Genomic DNA, 14,956 nt, shown 5'->3' with positions numbered 1-14,956 from the left:
AAAAAAAAATGGAGAGAATTTGTTGTTAGATTTTCTACTCAAAGAAATCTTAGAAAGCATTTTTAGGCAGAAAAGAAAGAACACCAGGTACCACCTTCAACGTGAATGGAGCTGTGAGAAAGGGCAACACTGGTTTTATCCCTGATGATCAGCACTTAGAGAGGAGTGGCTTTGACTTCACACCTGAGAGGTGTCTCTGTGTCAGGATCATCAGTACTGAATTGTACAGTGCTGGACACTGAACCCATAACATGAATTCCAGTTCCAGGGGCATGGTAGGCATGTGCTGTATTTTCAGGCTGGCCTTGAACTCACATCCTTCTGCTTCCACCTTTCAAGTGTGTAGCAGCACATGCAACTAAGCTAATATGGAGAAAGGGTGTAATAGCAACTTCCACGACATAAAACTACACACGCAGAAGCGTGGATTACTAAGTAAGATAAAAACAAAACAGGAAATACCCAGCTTACACACAGACTTCTCCTTTCCCAGGTAAAGACAAATAGAGATAGATGCAGGAATTCTAGTACCCACCAGAAGACTGGAATCCCTCAGAGAGTAGGTGGTTTTCAGTTTGACTTGGACTCACAAAAAGAATGCAACCCCTTTAGAAATTTGGTCAAAAGAATTATCTTTTAAAATGAATAAGCACAAGAATAAATCTTTAAGAATGTAAAACCACACAAAACAATACATATTTTTGACATATATATATATTTCTTCCTACTACAAAGAGTACAACTGGTTTTTCCTGTTCACTTGTGCTCTGTCCTCCTGGCTATCCTCACCCACTTCTTTGCTTCTATTCTTCATCTCCCATATCTACTTTACTTTTTAATACTATAAGGCAGTTTTGAGAATGCGTTAGCAAGATGACTAAAACAGTCTCTGTGTCTGGTTCATTACATATAACATGGCCTTAAGGTCCATCCATACTGTCAAAAATCATGGGATTTCATTCTTTTAAAGAGCTGCATGATCTCACTGAGGCCACATTCTGACATATCCAAATATCCAAGCATGCACTGTGGACAGGCTGACTTCAAGTTTTAGCTTTTGTAACGAGTACTTCAATAAGCAAGGAGATTTGTGGTTTCAAACTATTTAGTGCCCTCTTTCACAGTTACCTCTGTTATTTCTAGTAATATGTGTGTATCATCAGTTTGAGCCAAACAGTTTTCATTTTTTATAAAAAGTTTCTTTCTTTTCTTTAAAAAAAAAAAAAAACAACAAATTGTGTTTATCTGTGTGGAGGTATGCATGTGTGTATACACCTGTAGATGCCAAGAGAATGTACTAGATGTCCAGAGTTGGGAGTTACAGGTGCTTGTAAGCCACCTGAACACAAGCTGGGTACTGGGAACTAAGCTCAGGTCTTCTGGAAGACCAACCAGCAAGTGCCATTTATTACTGAGCTCTGTCCCCAGCCATCATTTTTAGATTTTTACCTACTTGCTGTCTCAAGAGATTAAACATGATCTAACTCTTTTGCTGTTCCTTACCTCAACCTCCTAGGAGTCCCCTTCTGCCAATAAAGTTATATTATAAATGTTGCTTAAGTATGAATTGTGCTTATATTATAATGATATAAATATTATTTATTGCAGGACTGGAGAATGTATTATAATTATGTTTTACATTCTTTTTTGTGAACTTTTAGATAATAGGATCCTTTTTTATAAACCCCCAACCATCTCCATCTTGTTCCAAAGAACAAGCCCTATGCAGTGTGCTACCCATGACTATGGCACAAGGGAGGGAGGTGTCTGCAGTATCTAGCATTTAGTATATAAGCATGCACCCTATGCTGCTATTTGACTATTCTCTTTCCTACAGATTCTATGTGCATTGTAAATGAATCATTTACAATCACACACTAAATCACTGTTAATACACTTAAACCTATCTAAAAGTATATGGGCTGGAGAAGTGGCTAAAAGGGCTGGAGATGGCCCAGCAGTTAAGAGCACTTGGCTGCTCTTCCAAAGGTCCTGAGTTCAACCCAGCACCATGGCAGCTCACAATTCAGTGTCCTCTTCAGGTATGCAGGCATAGATGCAGACAAGGCACTTGTATACATAAATAAATCTTTAAAAAGATAAAAAACCTAGGACTTACATCTGAGGGAGAATATGTGATACCTGTCTTTATCAGCAAGGTGGTGGCCATGCCTTTAATCCCAGCATTCCAGAGGCAGAGGCAGGTAGATTTCTGTGAGTTCAAAGCCAGCCTAGTCTACAGTCATGTCTACTTAGAGAAACCCTGTCTCGAAAAACCAAAAACCAACAACAGGATATAATGTTTTGCAATCATATTAACCACATCTTAAACAAAACAAAACAAAACAAAAACCAAACCAAAACAAAACAAAACAAAATTTCTCCTTCTTCAAGTTTTCCTTACTCTCACAAGGGATCTTTTTCCCCTGCCTCTATTCTGTCCCACTCTTTTGAGGCATCTGTTCACTCTCAGGACAGCTGGTCTACCCTATGTCACTGATTCTCTCAATTCTTTGTCCTCCACCTACCATATACTCAATCTTTTAGAACCTATCTCATCTAGTGTTAGTGCCCAACCTTCATATATTTCTTCAGCACTCAGTTCTTACAAAAGCTACTACTGTATCACCTATCTTCCAAATGTAGTTACTTGAACATTAAAACTTGTGTCTTAACTTCAAGCAGTGTATAATTCAAAAGTGTTCCAACTTATGCCAAGGAAAAGTAAACCCAAAGACCAAGAGGAGGAAAAAGCATTAATAGATAGGGTGAGTGACATTTATAGTACCCATCTGTCCAATTTTCATTAATTTAAAACAATAATCTTTGATTATAGATTAGTAAATGATAAATTATCACTTAACCCTTTCAGAACAATTCAATACATACCTCTGAAGAAAATAGGTTTCTTCTGCTATTATCCTTACAACAAGGAATTAATTTGCATTATTTTATGAAGGAAAAGACACAACTTGAAACGTGCCCCAGGCATCACTGACTCAGAAATCCAGAGGTGCGAAATCTATCTGCACCACATGCTCAAGTTTAAACTCAAGAAGAGGCTGTAGTTACCTCTTTTTGTAGATGAAGTTGGAAGCAACTGTTTGGCTTTGAGGGAAGTACGAGGCAAACTTTTCAGCCTTTGAGAAGCTGCTGAAAAACAAGGAAGTGTAATATTTGCTAGGAAATACAAGGCAAAGGCTACACCTTCTGTAAACCTAAACTTAATAGAGATTTAAAAGTTACCAAGGAATAGAAACCATGAGGCAGAACATTAGAATTCTAGAAGTGCAGGGATTTTCAAGTGATGCTCCGTGCATTAAGATGGGAAAGAACAGGGGCAGAAGTCTTAGCGCCATTGCATATTTTTAGAATTAGGGTTTTTTTTTTTTGTAGATAAAAAAAACTCTAATATGTCAATTGGCTGGAATATCAAAGAGAAAACAAGCCACCAGCAAACATGCTATAAATGCAAAGAATAAAAGCACAAGGATCAAAGTGGTGAACACAAGCACACAGGATAGAAAATACAACAGAAAGAAACAGAAAACACACAGTACTTGTTTAATGCAAAAAAGGAAATGAAAAACCACACATTTTGGCAAAGCAATTATTGGTAGATGAATTGCTCCAAAATCAAACAGTAATTTCCATTCTCAAAAAGGAGAAGAAAACTCAGAACCAGGCAAATCCTATCACAATCTGGCATCTTTATTGTGTTTAGTATTATCTTGCTGTAAAATCTAACTAGTTTATATCACAGGCAACATGTCTGGTCTGTCTGTATGTCCCATGTATTATGTCTGGACATAATACAGTGTGTGTGTGTGTGTGTGTGTGTGTGTGTGTGTGTGTGTATGTGTGTGTAGGATCAACAAGATAACATGTGTGATCAAGGAGGACTGCTACAGTTGCTCTCAAACTTCTAGTCTAGTAACTATACTAAAACTTGTAAAACTGGGATGTTAAGACAGCCCAGAGCTGCTCAGGGTGGAACAGTGCCAATTATTGTAATTCAAAGTTACTCTGTTCCTCTAAACTGTCATTCTACTGGTCAGATATACTTTCTATACTTTAATAAATTATGTTCAAAAGAATAAAATAGAAACAACAAAACCACCAAGGTTCTATTCCTACAAGACTATCTAAGTAGGGCATAAAAAATGATCATTGGATGATAAAGGGACTTCAGAGAGAAAGGTTGAAATTCTGTTAATCTCTATCAAAGCCAAAGCATTCCTATGTCCTCACTGAGATAAACCAGGAAATGTTTTAAATTAGAAGAAAACTTTCTAATTTCCCAGCACTCCAAACCTTACTATAGCAACATAGTGTTTGATGCTAATGTAATTCAAACATGGTCAGGCAAACAAGCAAAAATTTCTCCAGACTTGGGAAAAAAATGTTACTTTATACTTATAACCACAAAATTATAGGATATTACCATTAAATGATATCTGGCTATCTATTTGTACAAATGTTCTCTGTCATCCATATTTCCTTCCATCCATCCATCCATCCATCCATCCATCCATCCATCCATCCATCCCTCCCTCCCTCCCTCCCTCCCTCTCTACTTCCCTCCCAGCTACTCTGGGTAAAATATACTCAGAAGCCCACCAGGAACTTTTCTTATTCTAATGAAATACTTAGGAAAGGGGAGAATGAAAATAAAGTAGCAAAATGCATAGGTTTCCAGACAGTGATGCCTGCTAGGCAGGGAAGTAGGAAGGAAAGGAGGAAGAGGAGTGCATTATGCACAGGGTAATCCATAAAGATTCCCTGAAGATAACATCTGCTCACAGATCAAATGAAGAGTGGGAAGGAGCCATGTGGGGCTCTGGAGAAGGTATTCCAGACAGACGAAGAAGCAATAGTAAAGAACACTGAGATTGGGGATGCCAAGTGTTTAAAGAACAGAAGTACTCTCGCGTATAAATAACAAGAGAAAAAGCAAATGATCATATGATGGCAAACTATAAGCCATTATTTTTTTAATGTTATTCTGATTTAGTATGTGCACAAGAACAAGGTATGCCATGGTGTAAATATGTCCAAGGACAACTTGCAGGAGTCTTTTCTCTCTTTTCATCATGAGGGTCCCAGTGTTGCTGACCTCAGGTCACAAAGCCTCCATGCTGAGTCTGCTGTCTTTCCTCTGCTTCCACAGCATCTCTGCTATAGTCTAGGCTATCTTCACATATAAATCCTTGGCTGTGGTCTAGGCTATCTCACATATAAATCTCCAGCGCTAGGACTATTGCATATGCTCAATCATTTCTACCAATTAATTAGCACACAAGTGACTGACAAGTGTACAAAATGTAGATTTAAATGTATATTAATTATTTTGTTAAATAAATTATACTTTTGTCAGTCAAGGTTTTATAAAACTGTAGCCAGAATAAGTGGTTCTTAAACTTGCAAATATCTAAAACTTCAATTGAGACCCTTAAAACAATGAGAGTATGGGCCTCCCCTGTAAGATGTAGTCAATGCTGAGTGGTAAAGGCCTCAAATCAACTCAATTATAAAATCCTTTTCATTAAGGTAAGTGATCCAATATTACTTATTAAGTTGACAATCCTTAAATATTTTACTAGTCTTAGATCAGCCAACTATATAATTATTGCACATAATATGGTTTAATTAATGTTTTAAAATAACACAAAACTGGTGACTAGCCATTAGTGCTTTGGTAGTAGGTGAAACCTTGAGGAAATCCCTTCCTTGTGAACCCCAGAAGACCAGCTACACAAGTTATCAACTGCCTTGGATCCTTCCGTTGGGGAGCAGAGCAGAGCAGAGCATGGTACTACTAGTCCTCAGGCCTCTTCTCTGGGTCACAATCTGTATGCTGTGCAAAACTATTCCTGTAGTGGGTAAATTGTCTGTGGTTCAGTCTCAGATCATGCCCCAATAGAGTCATCCAAGAGTGTTTTCCAAGAGGCCTATGCATACAAATTAGGCTGGAAGTGGTCTTCAGATAGTAGCAGGGATGCTGGGAGAGGGAGCCAGTTTGGTCTTAATTGTGACACACTCTAGATATATGATCCTGCATAATGTACTTGATTCCATGGATATATCTGCTCTCTACAAAATAAATGTATATTTGTGAAGCTCTAATACTATATGTAAAACTACTCCAGGCATTATAAAACAGTAGAGACTTTGGATATAAAAACCACTAGAAAGTCTTGAGGTTTTTACCTATTCCTTTTCTCACCTATCAGCCAGTGATTCCTATATTTTTCTGAAAACTAAACTTAAATCCATACTCTAATAATGTTAGAAAGCAAGTTATTGTCTTTTAAAAAATTCTACCTCTGATAAACTCCTCTCCCTTTAGTTGAAAAAACAAACTGTTCTGGTTTCTTAGATGCTCTGGTTTTCTTAAACTTTTTAAGTTACTCATATTTTACAAATATAAAAGTTGAAAATATATCAGCACTGTCATAATCCTCATATTCGAATGCCAGCATCCACAATAATGCAGCCATAGCAAATAAGCATATATGAATAGTGACTGGCATAGTAACAAGGCAAAGAAGTGGCCAGTGGGTAGAAATCAGCAGCCTGGCAAAGTTAGCTTCATGCAGACCAGCAGATGAGACCAAAGCTTTACCATTCATAGCTGAAGAAAGAATTACTTAAGACAAAATGAACATTAGACTAGAAACTAAAGCAACATACCAATTCACTATATAAAATACATAAAAATTGCTATTACAGTTTTATTATAAAGTATATACTTTTATATCTACTTTGATAGCATATATCAAAGTAAGAAACTATAAAAACTTTGTATTATATAATTATATACATAAAGCATAATTAAATATATATTTTATCTATCAAAAATATGTAAAACTTCAAGAAAACAGGTAACTCTCAGGTATTAAAGTATAACAAAAGTCTAAATTTTTATACAGTATACTTAAAATTAAGTTTTAAGCTTGTTAATATTCTGGATTTTCTACTTTCCAAATACTTTTGTACAGTGCTTGTGTGGACATTTTAAATTATAAGTAAGTGTTACTGCAGCTGCGAATATAAGAAAGCACAAATATATATCCAATTTTAAAAAGGATGATAGTCCATCTCTTCTGCCTATACAATTTTATTAATGCAGAAATATAACTTTGTAAAACTGCACATATATTTTCCACATAATAAACTAGTAACTGGAAAACTATTATACTTTCCCTATTCATTTTTCATAATTGTCAATAATTTGACTGTATAATGACAATTCTACTGCTAGAGAAAGCAGATAATTATAAAGAGTTTAATATACATTTTCTATTGACACTTATTAGTGTACTATTCTAGTCCTAAGTCATCAATCTGTCCATTCTTTTATCACCATAAGCTTCAGGATGCTAAAAAAAGTCCAAGTAATGGGATGAAGCAAGAAGACTTAGGCAGAACCAGTTTTATTCAACAGGAGGTTGTTTGCAGATTTATCATGTAGAATTTTTAAAAGTCAAACTAAATACAAACACCGTATGTCCTAGAAGGCCAGGTGCAAATGCTGTTTCACCTATGTGTAGAGAAGTATAGAAGCATGGTATAATGCCAGTGAGGATTACAGCTCCTCAAAACTGGGTTGCATGCTACTAACACTGCAGGCTGCTATTGCTATCAGTAAAGTAACTGAGGAAGAAGGCCCCAGAAAGAACATATTTTCATGTGTCAAATTAACTTGTGGGTTTAAAAACATAAAATTTACCATCCTCTATTTCAGGGCTAATACAGTGCAAATAATATCTTTAAATTCATTTTTAAAGCTTTTATGATAATTTGTTTCTAACATCATCAAATAACACCTTTAAAAAACACTATCAACTCTTTAGTAAGTAGAAAATAAAATTTAAGTTTATCTTGTTAAAAAAAGGGGGGGGGTGTGGCTGGGGAGATGGCTCAGTGGGTAAGAGCACTGACTGTTCTTCCGAAGATCCTGAGTTCGGATCCCAGCAACCACATGGTGGCTCACAACCATCTGTAATGAGATCGGACGCCGTCTTCTGGTGCGTCTGAAGACAGCTACAGTGAATTGTGGGCCAGAGCGAGAGACCCGTAGAGGTCCTGAGTTCAATTCCCAGCAGCCACACACATGATGGCTCACGGCCATCTGTACAGCTACAGTGTACTCATACACATAAAATAAATAAAATAAATCTTAAAAAAAAAAGTCAAAACATTTTAGTATATGTCCAGTAGAATAAGATATATTAAAATCTTGAGTAACAATTTTCTATAGTACTTTAAATTGTAGTCTCAAACTCAGAAGAAAGAAAACTTTCTGTATGATGTTTATCTTGGTAATAGACCATGGATAGGGCAAATCTCTAAAGAAGACTTCACATTCTGGAGCTGGATCAACAGTGCGAATACTAACCTGCCACTTATTAAGATGTATAATCACAGGTATATCTATATATTACGTAAAAGCAATTCTAACAGTTCATTTAAAAAAACATTTTTAATGTATGGCTGTTTTGCCTGCCTCTGTGCACCATATGTACACCCGGTGCTCATGGAGGTCAGAAGTGGGCACTGGATACCCTTGGGGATGGAGTTGCAGATGGCTGTGAGCAGTTATGTGGATGCTGGGAACAGAACAGGTCTTCTGGAAGACTGCACAGTGCTTTTAATTGAAAGCCATCTCTCCAGACCCCTTGATTGGTTTGATTATACACTCATGTCTACCTTAGTTATTAGTAAGCGGCAAGTGTTTCAAACCATAGCCCTTAATGCAATGCACAGGCACTGCTAATGTGCAGCCATTCCTGTACCATGCACTTAGGCTCTGTTTGACCCATTTGGCCCATAGCACTGTGCATTGTTTTGATCTTTTTTTTCTTAAAAACAATTATTTAGTTTATGTATATAATTTGTTTTATGTATATGAGTAAACTGTAGCTGTCTTCAGACACATCAGAAGAGGTCACTAGATCCCATTACAGATGGTTGTGAGCCACCATGTGGTTGCTGGGAATTGACCTATGGAAGAGCAATCAGTGCTCTTAACTGTTGAGCCATCTCTCCAGCTCCACTTTGGTCTTCTTTTATGCTGCATGTGTCTCTGTAACACTTATTGACTCCTTTTGTTTCATTAAATTATCCTCCACACTCTTTTGCGTATCCAATATTTCCTGGAATATTCATTTTGTTAAGAATTTACATGGTATTACTGTGACAGCTATTACTACTTTGGTAGGATCATTACTACTTTAGTTAATGCTCCGTGAAAAAGTTGCTTGGGATTTAGGTTTTATGTTCTGGTGCTATTGACTCCCCTAAATCTCATCATTTTTAATGTAAAATACTGAACAATCTTTCAAGGAATCTATGTCATGCTAGAATAAAAATGCCATGTCACAATGCTTCTTGTCAAAAATAAAGGCAAACATTTATTATAAATAAAGAGTGCAAAAATTTCCTTTGTAAAGACTGTCATATTCATGGGTTGATATTCATCCAGTCATCAAAAATAAAAGTTTAGTCAGGTCTCACTATGCAGACCAGGCTGGATTTGAACTCACAGAGATCTGCCTCTTGAATGATGGGGATAAAGGCATGTACTATTATGTCAGGACTGAACTTCATATATTCTATCTTTAGTTTAGATTTAACTCAGTAATTAATTCCTCAAAAAAGTTTTTTCAAAAAAAGGTCATTAATTCTTAAAAAATAATGGTTTTGGTAATTTATTACCTCGAATTTTAATCTGTATTACAAGTCAAATTAAAAACATGGATTAATTGACATCTATGATGATTAAATATTATACTGTGTATAAATACATCCTTGCCAGACACAGAGATTAATCAAATAAAAACTAAAAACTTCATATGAACAGGTACAGATAAAGTGAAATTATACAAATCCTTATAAAAATACTTTTGTTTTGCAAAGAAAACACACAGCTCAGTTTTGCTATAGATTTAATAGATTGTACTATTGAACAACCAATTACTTTTGCTATTACATGGCTTAAAATATGTAACAATAAACTTTAATTTTGTTTTACTTCTGTAGGACTGGGGATAAAATTGAGGGCCTCATGCACACTCTTTAAATACTACCACTAAGCTGTACCTCTATCTCTAGAAAACTTTACTAAAAGGGGAGATTTTTAAGAAAAAACTATTTACTAAAGATATTATTTGGACAGTGACTACATACTTCTATAAATAAAAGCAAAGCCTATGCTTTAAAAACAGAGTTCAAAAACTTTTATTCAGTCTTTATGTGTAATTAATGCTTGACTTTCTATTTTGTGACAAGAATTATGTTAAATAAATACAAGCATTTCTATGATAGCACAATATATATCCCTTACTAGCCTTAAATTATACAGTATTAAGTATTAAAAGGGATAGTTTTAACTAGGAGTGGTGGCACAGACCTTTACTCCCATCAAGGGGGCAGGAGGGAAGGCAGGAGGATTTCTGTGACTTCAAGGCTACCCTGATCTACATTTTGAGTTCCAGGAAAGCCAGGCCTACATAGAGAGACCTATCTCAAAAACTAAAAAATAGAAAACAAAACAAAACAAAGATGTCCTTTAGCAAGAGGAAGAAGTCAGTGTGTCATAGAGTTATAGAAACTGGTTAGAATTAAATATTTTGAGACAATTTTAAATTTTTCTTACAATATTATCTTTTTAATTTTACTTTCCTTTTTATTTAAAAGTATATATTTAATTACCGGGTGGGGGAGGGGTGGTACATATACCATGGTACAGGTATAGAAGTTAGATACAGTTTTCTTCTTCTACCACGAGTTCAAGGTTTCTAACTAAGGTGGCCAGGCTTGATAACAAGTGCCCTGACCATCTGAACTACCTTGCCAAATTGTAGCAATGGCTTAACTCAGCACAGAATCAGTTTCTATAATTCCCCTTCTGTTTCTGAACGACATTTCAGAGTATAAAGAAGGTACTTACTGGCTGAAGCCTGAGGCTGCATTCGAGGTATTCCTCCATTTGGCACTTGAAAGTTCGAGTCACTTCTACTGCTTTTCACGGAGTCAACCTGTGTGCTCGATGTTCGGGATAGGTTTGGAAGACTGCGTCTAAGTTTTTCTATAACAATGAGATTTTAAATAAATAATAATAATTAAAAAAAAATCAAACCATTCTTTTGGATAGATAAAGTAAAATGCTACATTTAAACATTTCATTCTGTATACTGTAGAAGTATCAGGAAATTTAATTTATATATATATGTATATATATATACACACATACAAACATATATACTATATATATACATATATATATATACATATATATATGTATATATATATAAGCAAACCTAGAGGATATAAATGGATGAAATAAAGCACCCTTAGAGAAACTAGAAGCTACATAATCAAACCTAAACAAATAAAGGCCATTCCATGAATAAAATAAAGCAAACCCTTAAAAATTCCCATGTCCACTTAGCCTTGCATCTGGGCTTGAGAATCACATTAGTAACTGACAGATAATTAGTTTCATAAACTTAAATTTTCTTTCTCCTTATGTTTACATTAATGAACATGACTACCTGTATGAAATAAACTATCAGGGGAAAATGCAATCTTTTTACACTAAAATATGGACACCTCTTTCCCAAGCTCTGCTGTTTTACCTTCATTTTTAACATTGCTTGTCTGTAAATCTGTGGGGTGGCCTTGGAGGGAAAGGCGAGGCTGCTGCAAGCGGCTAATCATAGGCTGTGGGGATGCTCTACTGTATTCTATTCCCCGGGCAGGAGACCGTGAACGAGGTGAATTTCGAGGCGACTGCTTAGGAGATGGTCGGGGTGAATTTCGCGGGGATGGAGAAAACCTATTAACAGCAGGGTACACCGCATGATGCATACTATCATCTTCATCATCCAAGCTCTGAGCATCCAGTTCCTGATCGCTAAAGGTGCCCCGCCTCGTAGAATTACAAGATGAACCAGAACTGCGGCGAGAGGTGGTGGCTGCATATTCTTGCCGGAGACCTAGCAACAACAAATGCATTATTTAGTTCTTTGACTATATTTTCAAATATTTAAATATTTAAAAAATGAAGTAAATAATTATTATTGAGAAATTCAATTTAGGGTGTAAAATATAAAGAAAAATTCCTTTTCTACTTCTAGAATTATTCTATATGAGGTTGCATAAATCACATCCCAAAATTATTTTTAACTGAATGAAAATGTATCACTTGCTTAATTGTTAAGATTTCTTACTCTGGGGTCTAAGTAACAAGGTAAAGCCATAAATTAAAAACAAAACAAAACAAAAAGCAGTTCTACTTTAAACACAGAATCCCAAAGTCGGACTGAGGTAGCTCTGAAGAGGAGCCATGTAGACACTGAACAGTGCAGCAATCAGCATACGAACCTTTAAAGCTATAATGAGGGGAAGGAAGGAATCTAGGTGCGTCGTCAGCAAGTCCTGCTTGCTACTGGCATCCACTAAAAGGGATCGTGCAGCCAGATTCAAACCTTTATGTACAGAAACCGCTACTGAAGGGGCGAGCTCCAGGGTATCTTTTAAAACCATAAATCCCTGGAAAAGGAGTTCAGCGGCAGAGCAAACACAAGGTGCATTCCCCACAAACTGCAAAATAAAGGGCAAGCAACCGCTCCCAAACCTTAGAACTGCTAGGTTCAGGTAGCCCTGTAGGTCTGGGATGAGCACAAGGAACTTATTGCAGTAAATAGCAATAACAGAAGACAGCAACGCAATAGGGGACGTTGTTAAAGAAAAGGAAGTCAGCACCCAGTGCAGCCTCTCCAGGGACAAAGGAGAACCTTAAGCCAATCACAATCACCATAGTAGTTTATATTTCTCACTGTAAAAACAAAGGCACTTAGGCAGGCAACAGCTCAAATATGTAATTCTAATTTTTAACTACTGTATACAAATCTTAGAAGAGCCATGCTGTAAGAAAAAAAACATAGCTTTAAAAAAGGAGGGCAGGAAGATGTTTTCAATTTTCTAGCATAATGGCTTAGAAAGAACTACTAAGTATAAAAAGTTATGATTTCTATATTTGTTACCTAAACATAGCATCAAAGCTACAGAACACTCCACAGAAGTCAGCGTTCAAAGTAAAACCGGAGTTTACTCTAAGGTGCAGCTTTAGGCAGTATTCTCTCTCCTGTGTATAAATAACTAGCACCTTATTGACCCCACTGACTCAGTGGAGAGAGAGAAAAATCACAGGAGAAAGGTGTTCCATGTTATTAGCGTTTGGGGGCTAAGGAATCAAGGCAGCACGAAGCTCTGCATCTTTCTAGGGGAGGTCATACTCAAGTGGAAATGATCCAGTGGAGTAAGTAGGAAACAGCCTGCAGTTTCCTAAAACCTACAACTTGATAAAGCTTACACATATCTTACAAGGCATACCATGCCAGGGGCAACATGAAACACTGGGGCTCTTACTGTACTTAAGGAGATACGGAGTGTAACCGTGACACTATAATTTCATGGAAGAAAAGTGAAAGGTAAGAAGGCTTCCTAGAAGATTAGAAACACACTAATATACAGAGTAACATAATAATTACAGCAGCAAAAGCCAATACAAAATGTACGGGGCACAAACACCACTGACTGACTTAATATGCCTTTCTTGAACTTCCCAAAGCAATGCTATCTTATATAAAGTACAATTTGAAAGCAAGTACATATGTGGCATTAGGCTGTGAAATGTTTACTTCAGCACTTATACTTTTATCATCTTACTACATTTCATAACACTTTAAAATGCATAATAAATTGAATATATACAATAAGCTGTGTAATAACAAAAATCTCAATTTTAAGAGTGAAAACTTACTTTCTTCCTGCATCCGGGCTAGAATCTGCACATCAGTTACATCATTTAGCTTATAGTTGGATCCAATTGAATCTTCATCTAATTCTGAAGCACTTAACTCACTATCTATAGAGGACTGAGGGCTGAGTGGAGGGTTTCTATCTGATGAACTTTTGAAGTTACCTTTAGGAAAAGAAAAAAAACCACATCAAACCTTAGTAAGAAAAAAAACTGAGCTAAACATTTGGTACAATTAACCAAATAATTCTATCCTTTGGTTTGGTTTTTATTCTGCCATTTACGTTTACAAAACTCCCAAAAACTAAAATTAGATACTGAACTCATTAGGAGAAAAAAGTATACCTTAAGTCCCACAAAATAATTAAGCTTTCAGCAAGTGCCTGATAGACAGTAACTGAAGGCTAGACTAGTGATTCTCAACCCTCTAAAAGAGTTCTTCATGTTGGGGTGACCCCCACACATTGGGGTGACCTGTTATAAATTATAATGTAAATGTCTACATTTTCCAGTGGTTTTAGGTGACCCCTTATGATCCACAGGTTGAATGAATACCACTGGGCCAGAGAACTTCAACTTTTATAAGACAGTTAGGGAAGCCACTCTGTAAGTAGATGAATGTATGATATAGTGCTTTCTCCTCTCAAAATCTGTCATTAGCAACATCATAATCTTTTCCTTGAAGAAAAAAAATGTACCATTCCTAAACAACACAACTAATTTGAGAAAATGTTTTTTAAACATTTAAGAACCAGCCCCCCCAAAATACTAAGTTAATTTGTCCTACATGATGCCATGCTAGCAAACTAGCGAAGAACAATGGGCAGTTTTAAGAAGATTAGTACATTTTTAAAAGTATGCTCTTACACTAAACCAAAAGGGAAAAACTATAGAAGCAAGGAATATACACACAAATTTAGTGTGTTTCTTAGGAGATACTTTCATGGGAATCTGTTTCACAGAAGAAATGATAAAAGGCTTTTTGTTTGTTTTTGTTTTTATTGAGACAGGGTTCTACTTTGTAATATAAACTTTCCTTGAACTCACTATGTAGCCTAGGCTAGCCTCCAACTTCCAATCCTCCTGCCTCAGCCTCCCAAGTGCTAGGATTACAGGCATATAATACAT

At 36.1% G+C, this 14,956-nt stretch overlaps 1 protein-coding gene across 3 annotated transcripts in view; it reads right to left on the bottom strand.

Annotated features, from left to right (window-relative positions):
* Slain2 (SLAIN motif family member 2) overlaps positions 1–14,956 on the bottom strand; it is a 68,337-nt gene that overhangs the window by 10,063 nt on the left and 43,318 nt on the right. The window contains exons 4-7 of one of the 3 annotated variants that reach the window (XM_031342627.1): positions 13,832–13,993; positions 11,643–12,002; positions 10,955–11,092; positions 3,073–3,153 (exon numbers count right to left, since the gene is read on the bottom strand). In XM_031342627.1, the coding sequence (XP_031198487.1) occupies positions 3,073–3,153; positions 10,955–11,092; positions 11,643–12,002; positions 13,832–13,993 (741 nt within the window). The remainder of the gene's footprint in view (positions 1–3,072; positions 3,154–10,954; positions 11,093–11,642; positions 12,003–13,831; positions 13,994–14,956) is intronic. The other 2 variants (XM_031342628.1, XM_031342629.1) reach the window with 2 other exon arrangements.

This window comes from Mastomys coucha, unplaced genomic scaffold (assembly GCF_008632895.1).
Source record: "Mastomys coucha isolate ucsf_1 unplaced genomic scaffold, UCSF_Mcou_1 pScaffold22, whole genome shotgun sequence".
Classification (NCBI taxonomy): domain Eukaryota; kingdom Metazoa; phylum Chordata; class Mammalia; order Rodentia; family Muridae; genus Mastomys; species Mastomys coucha.
Note: the sequence above shows the minus strand (reverse complement) of the source record. Positions and strands in the feature narration are given on the sequence as shown.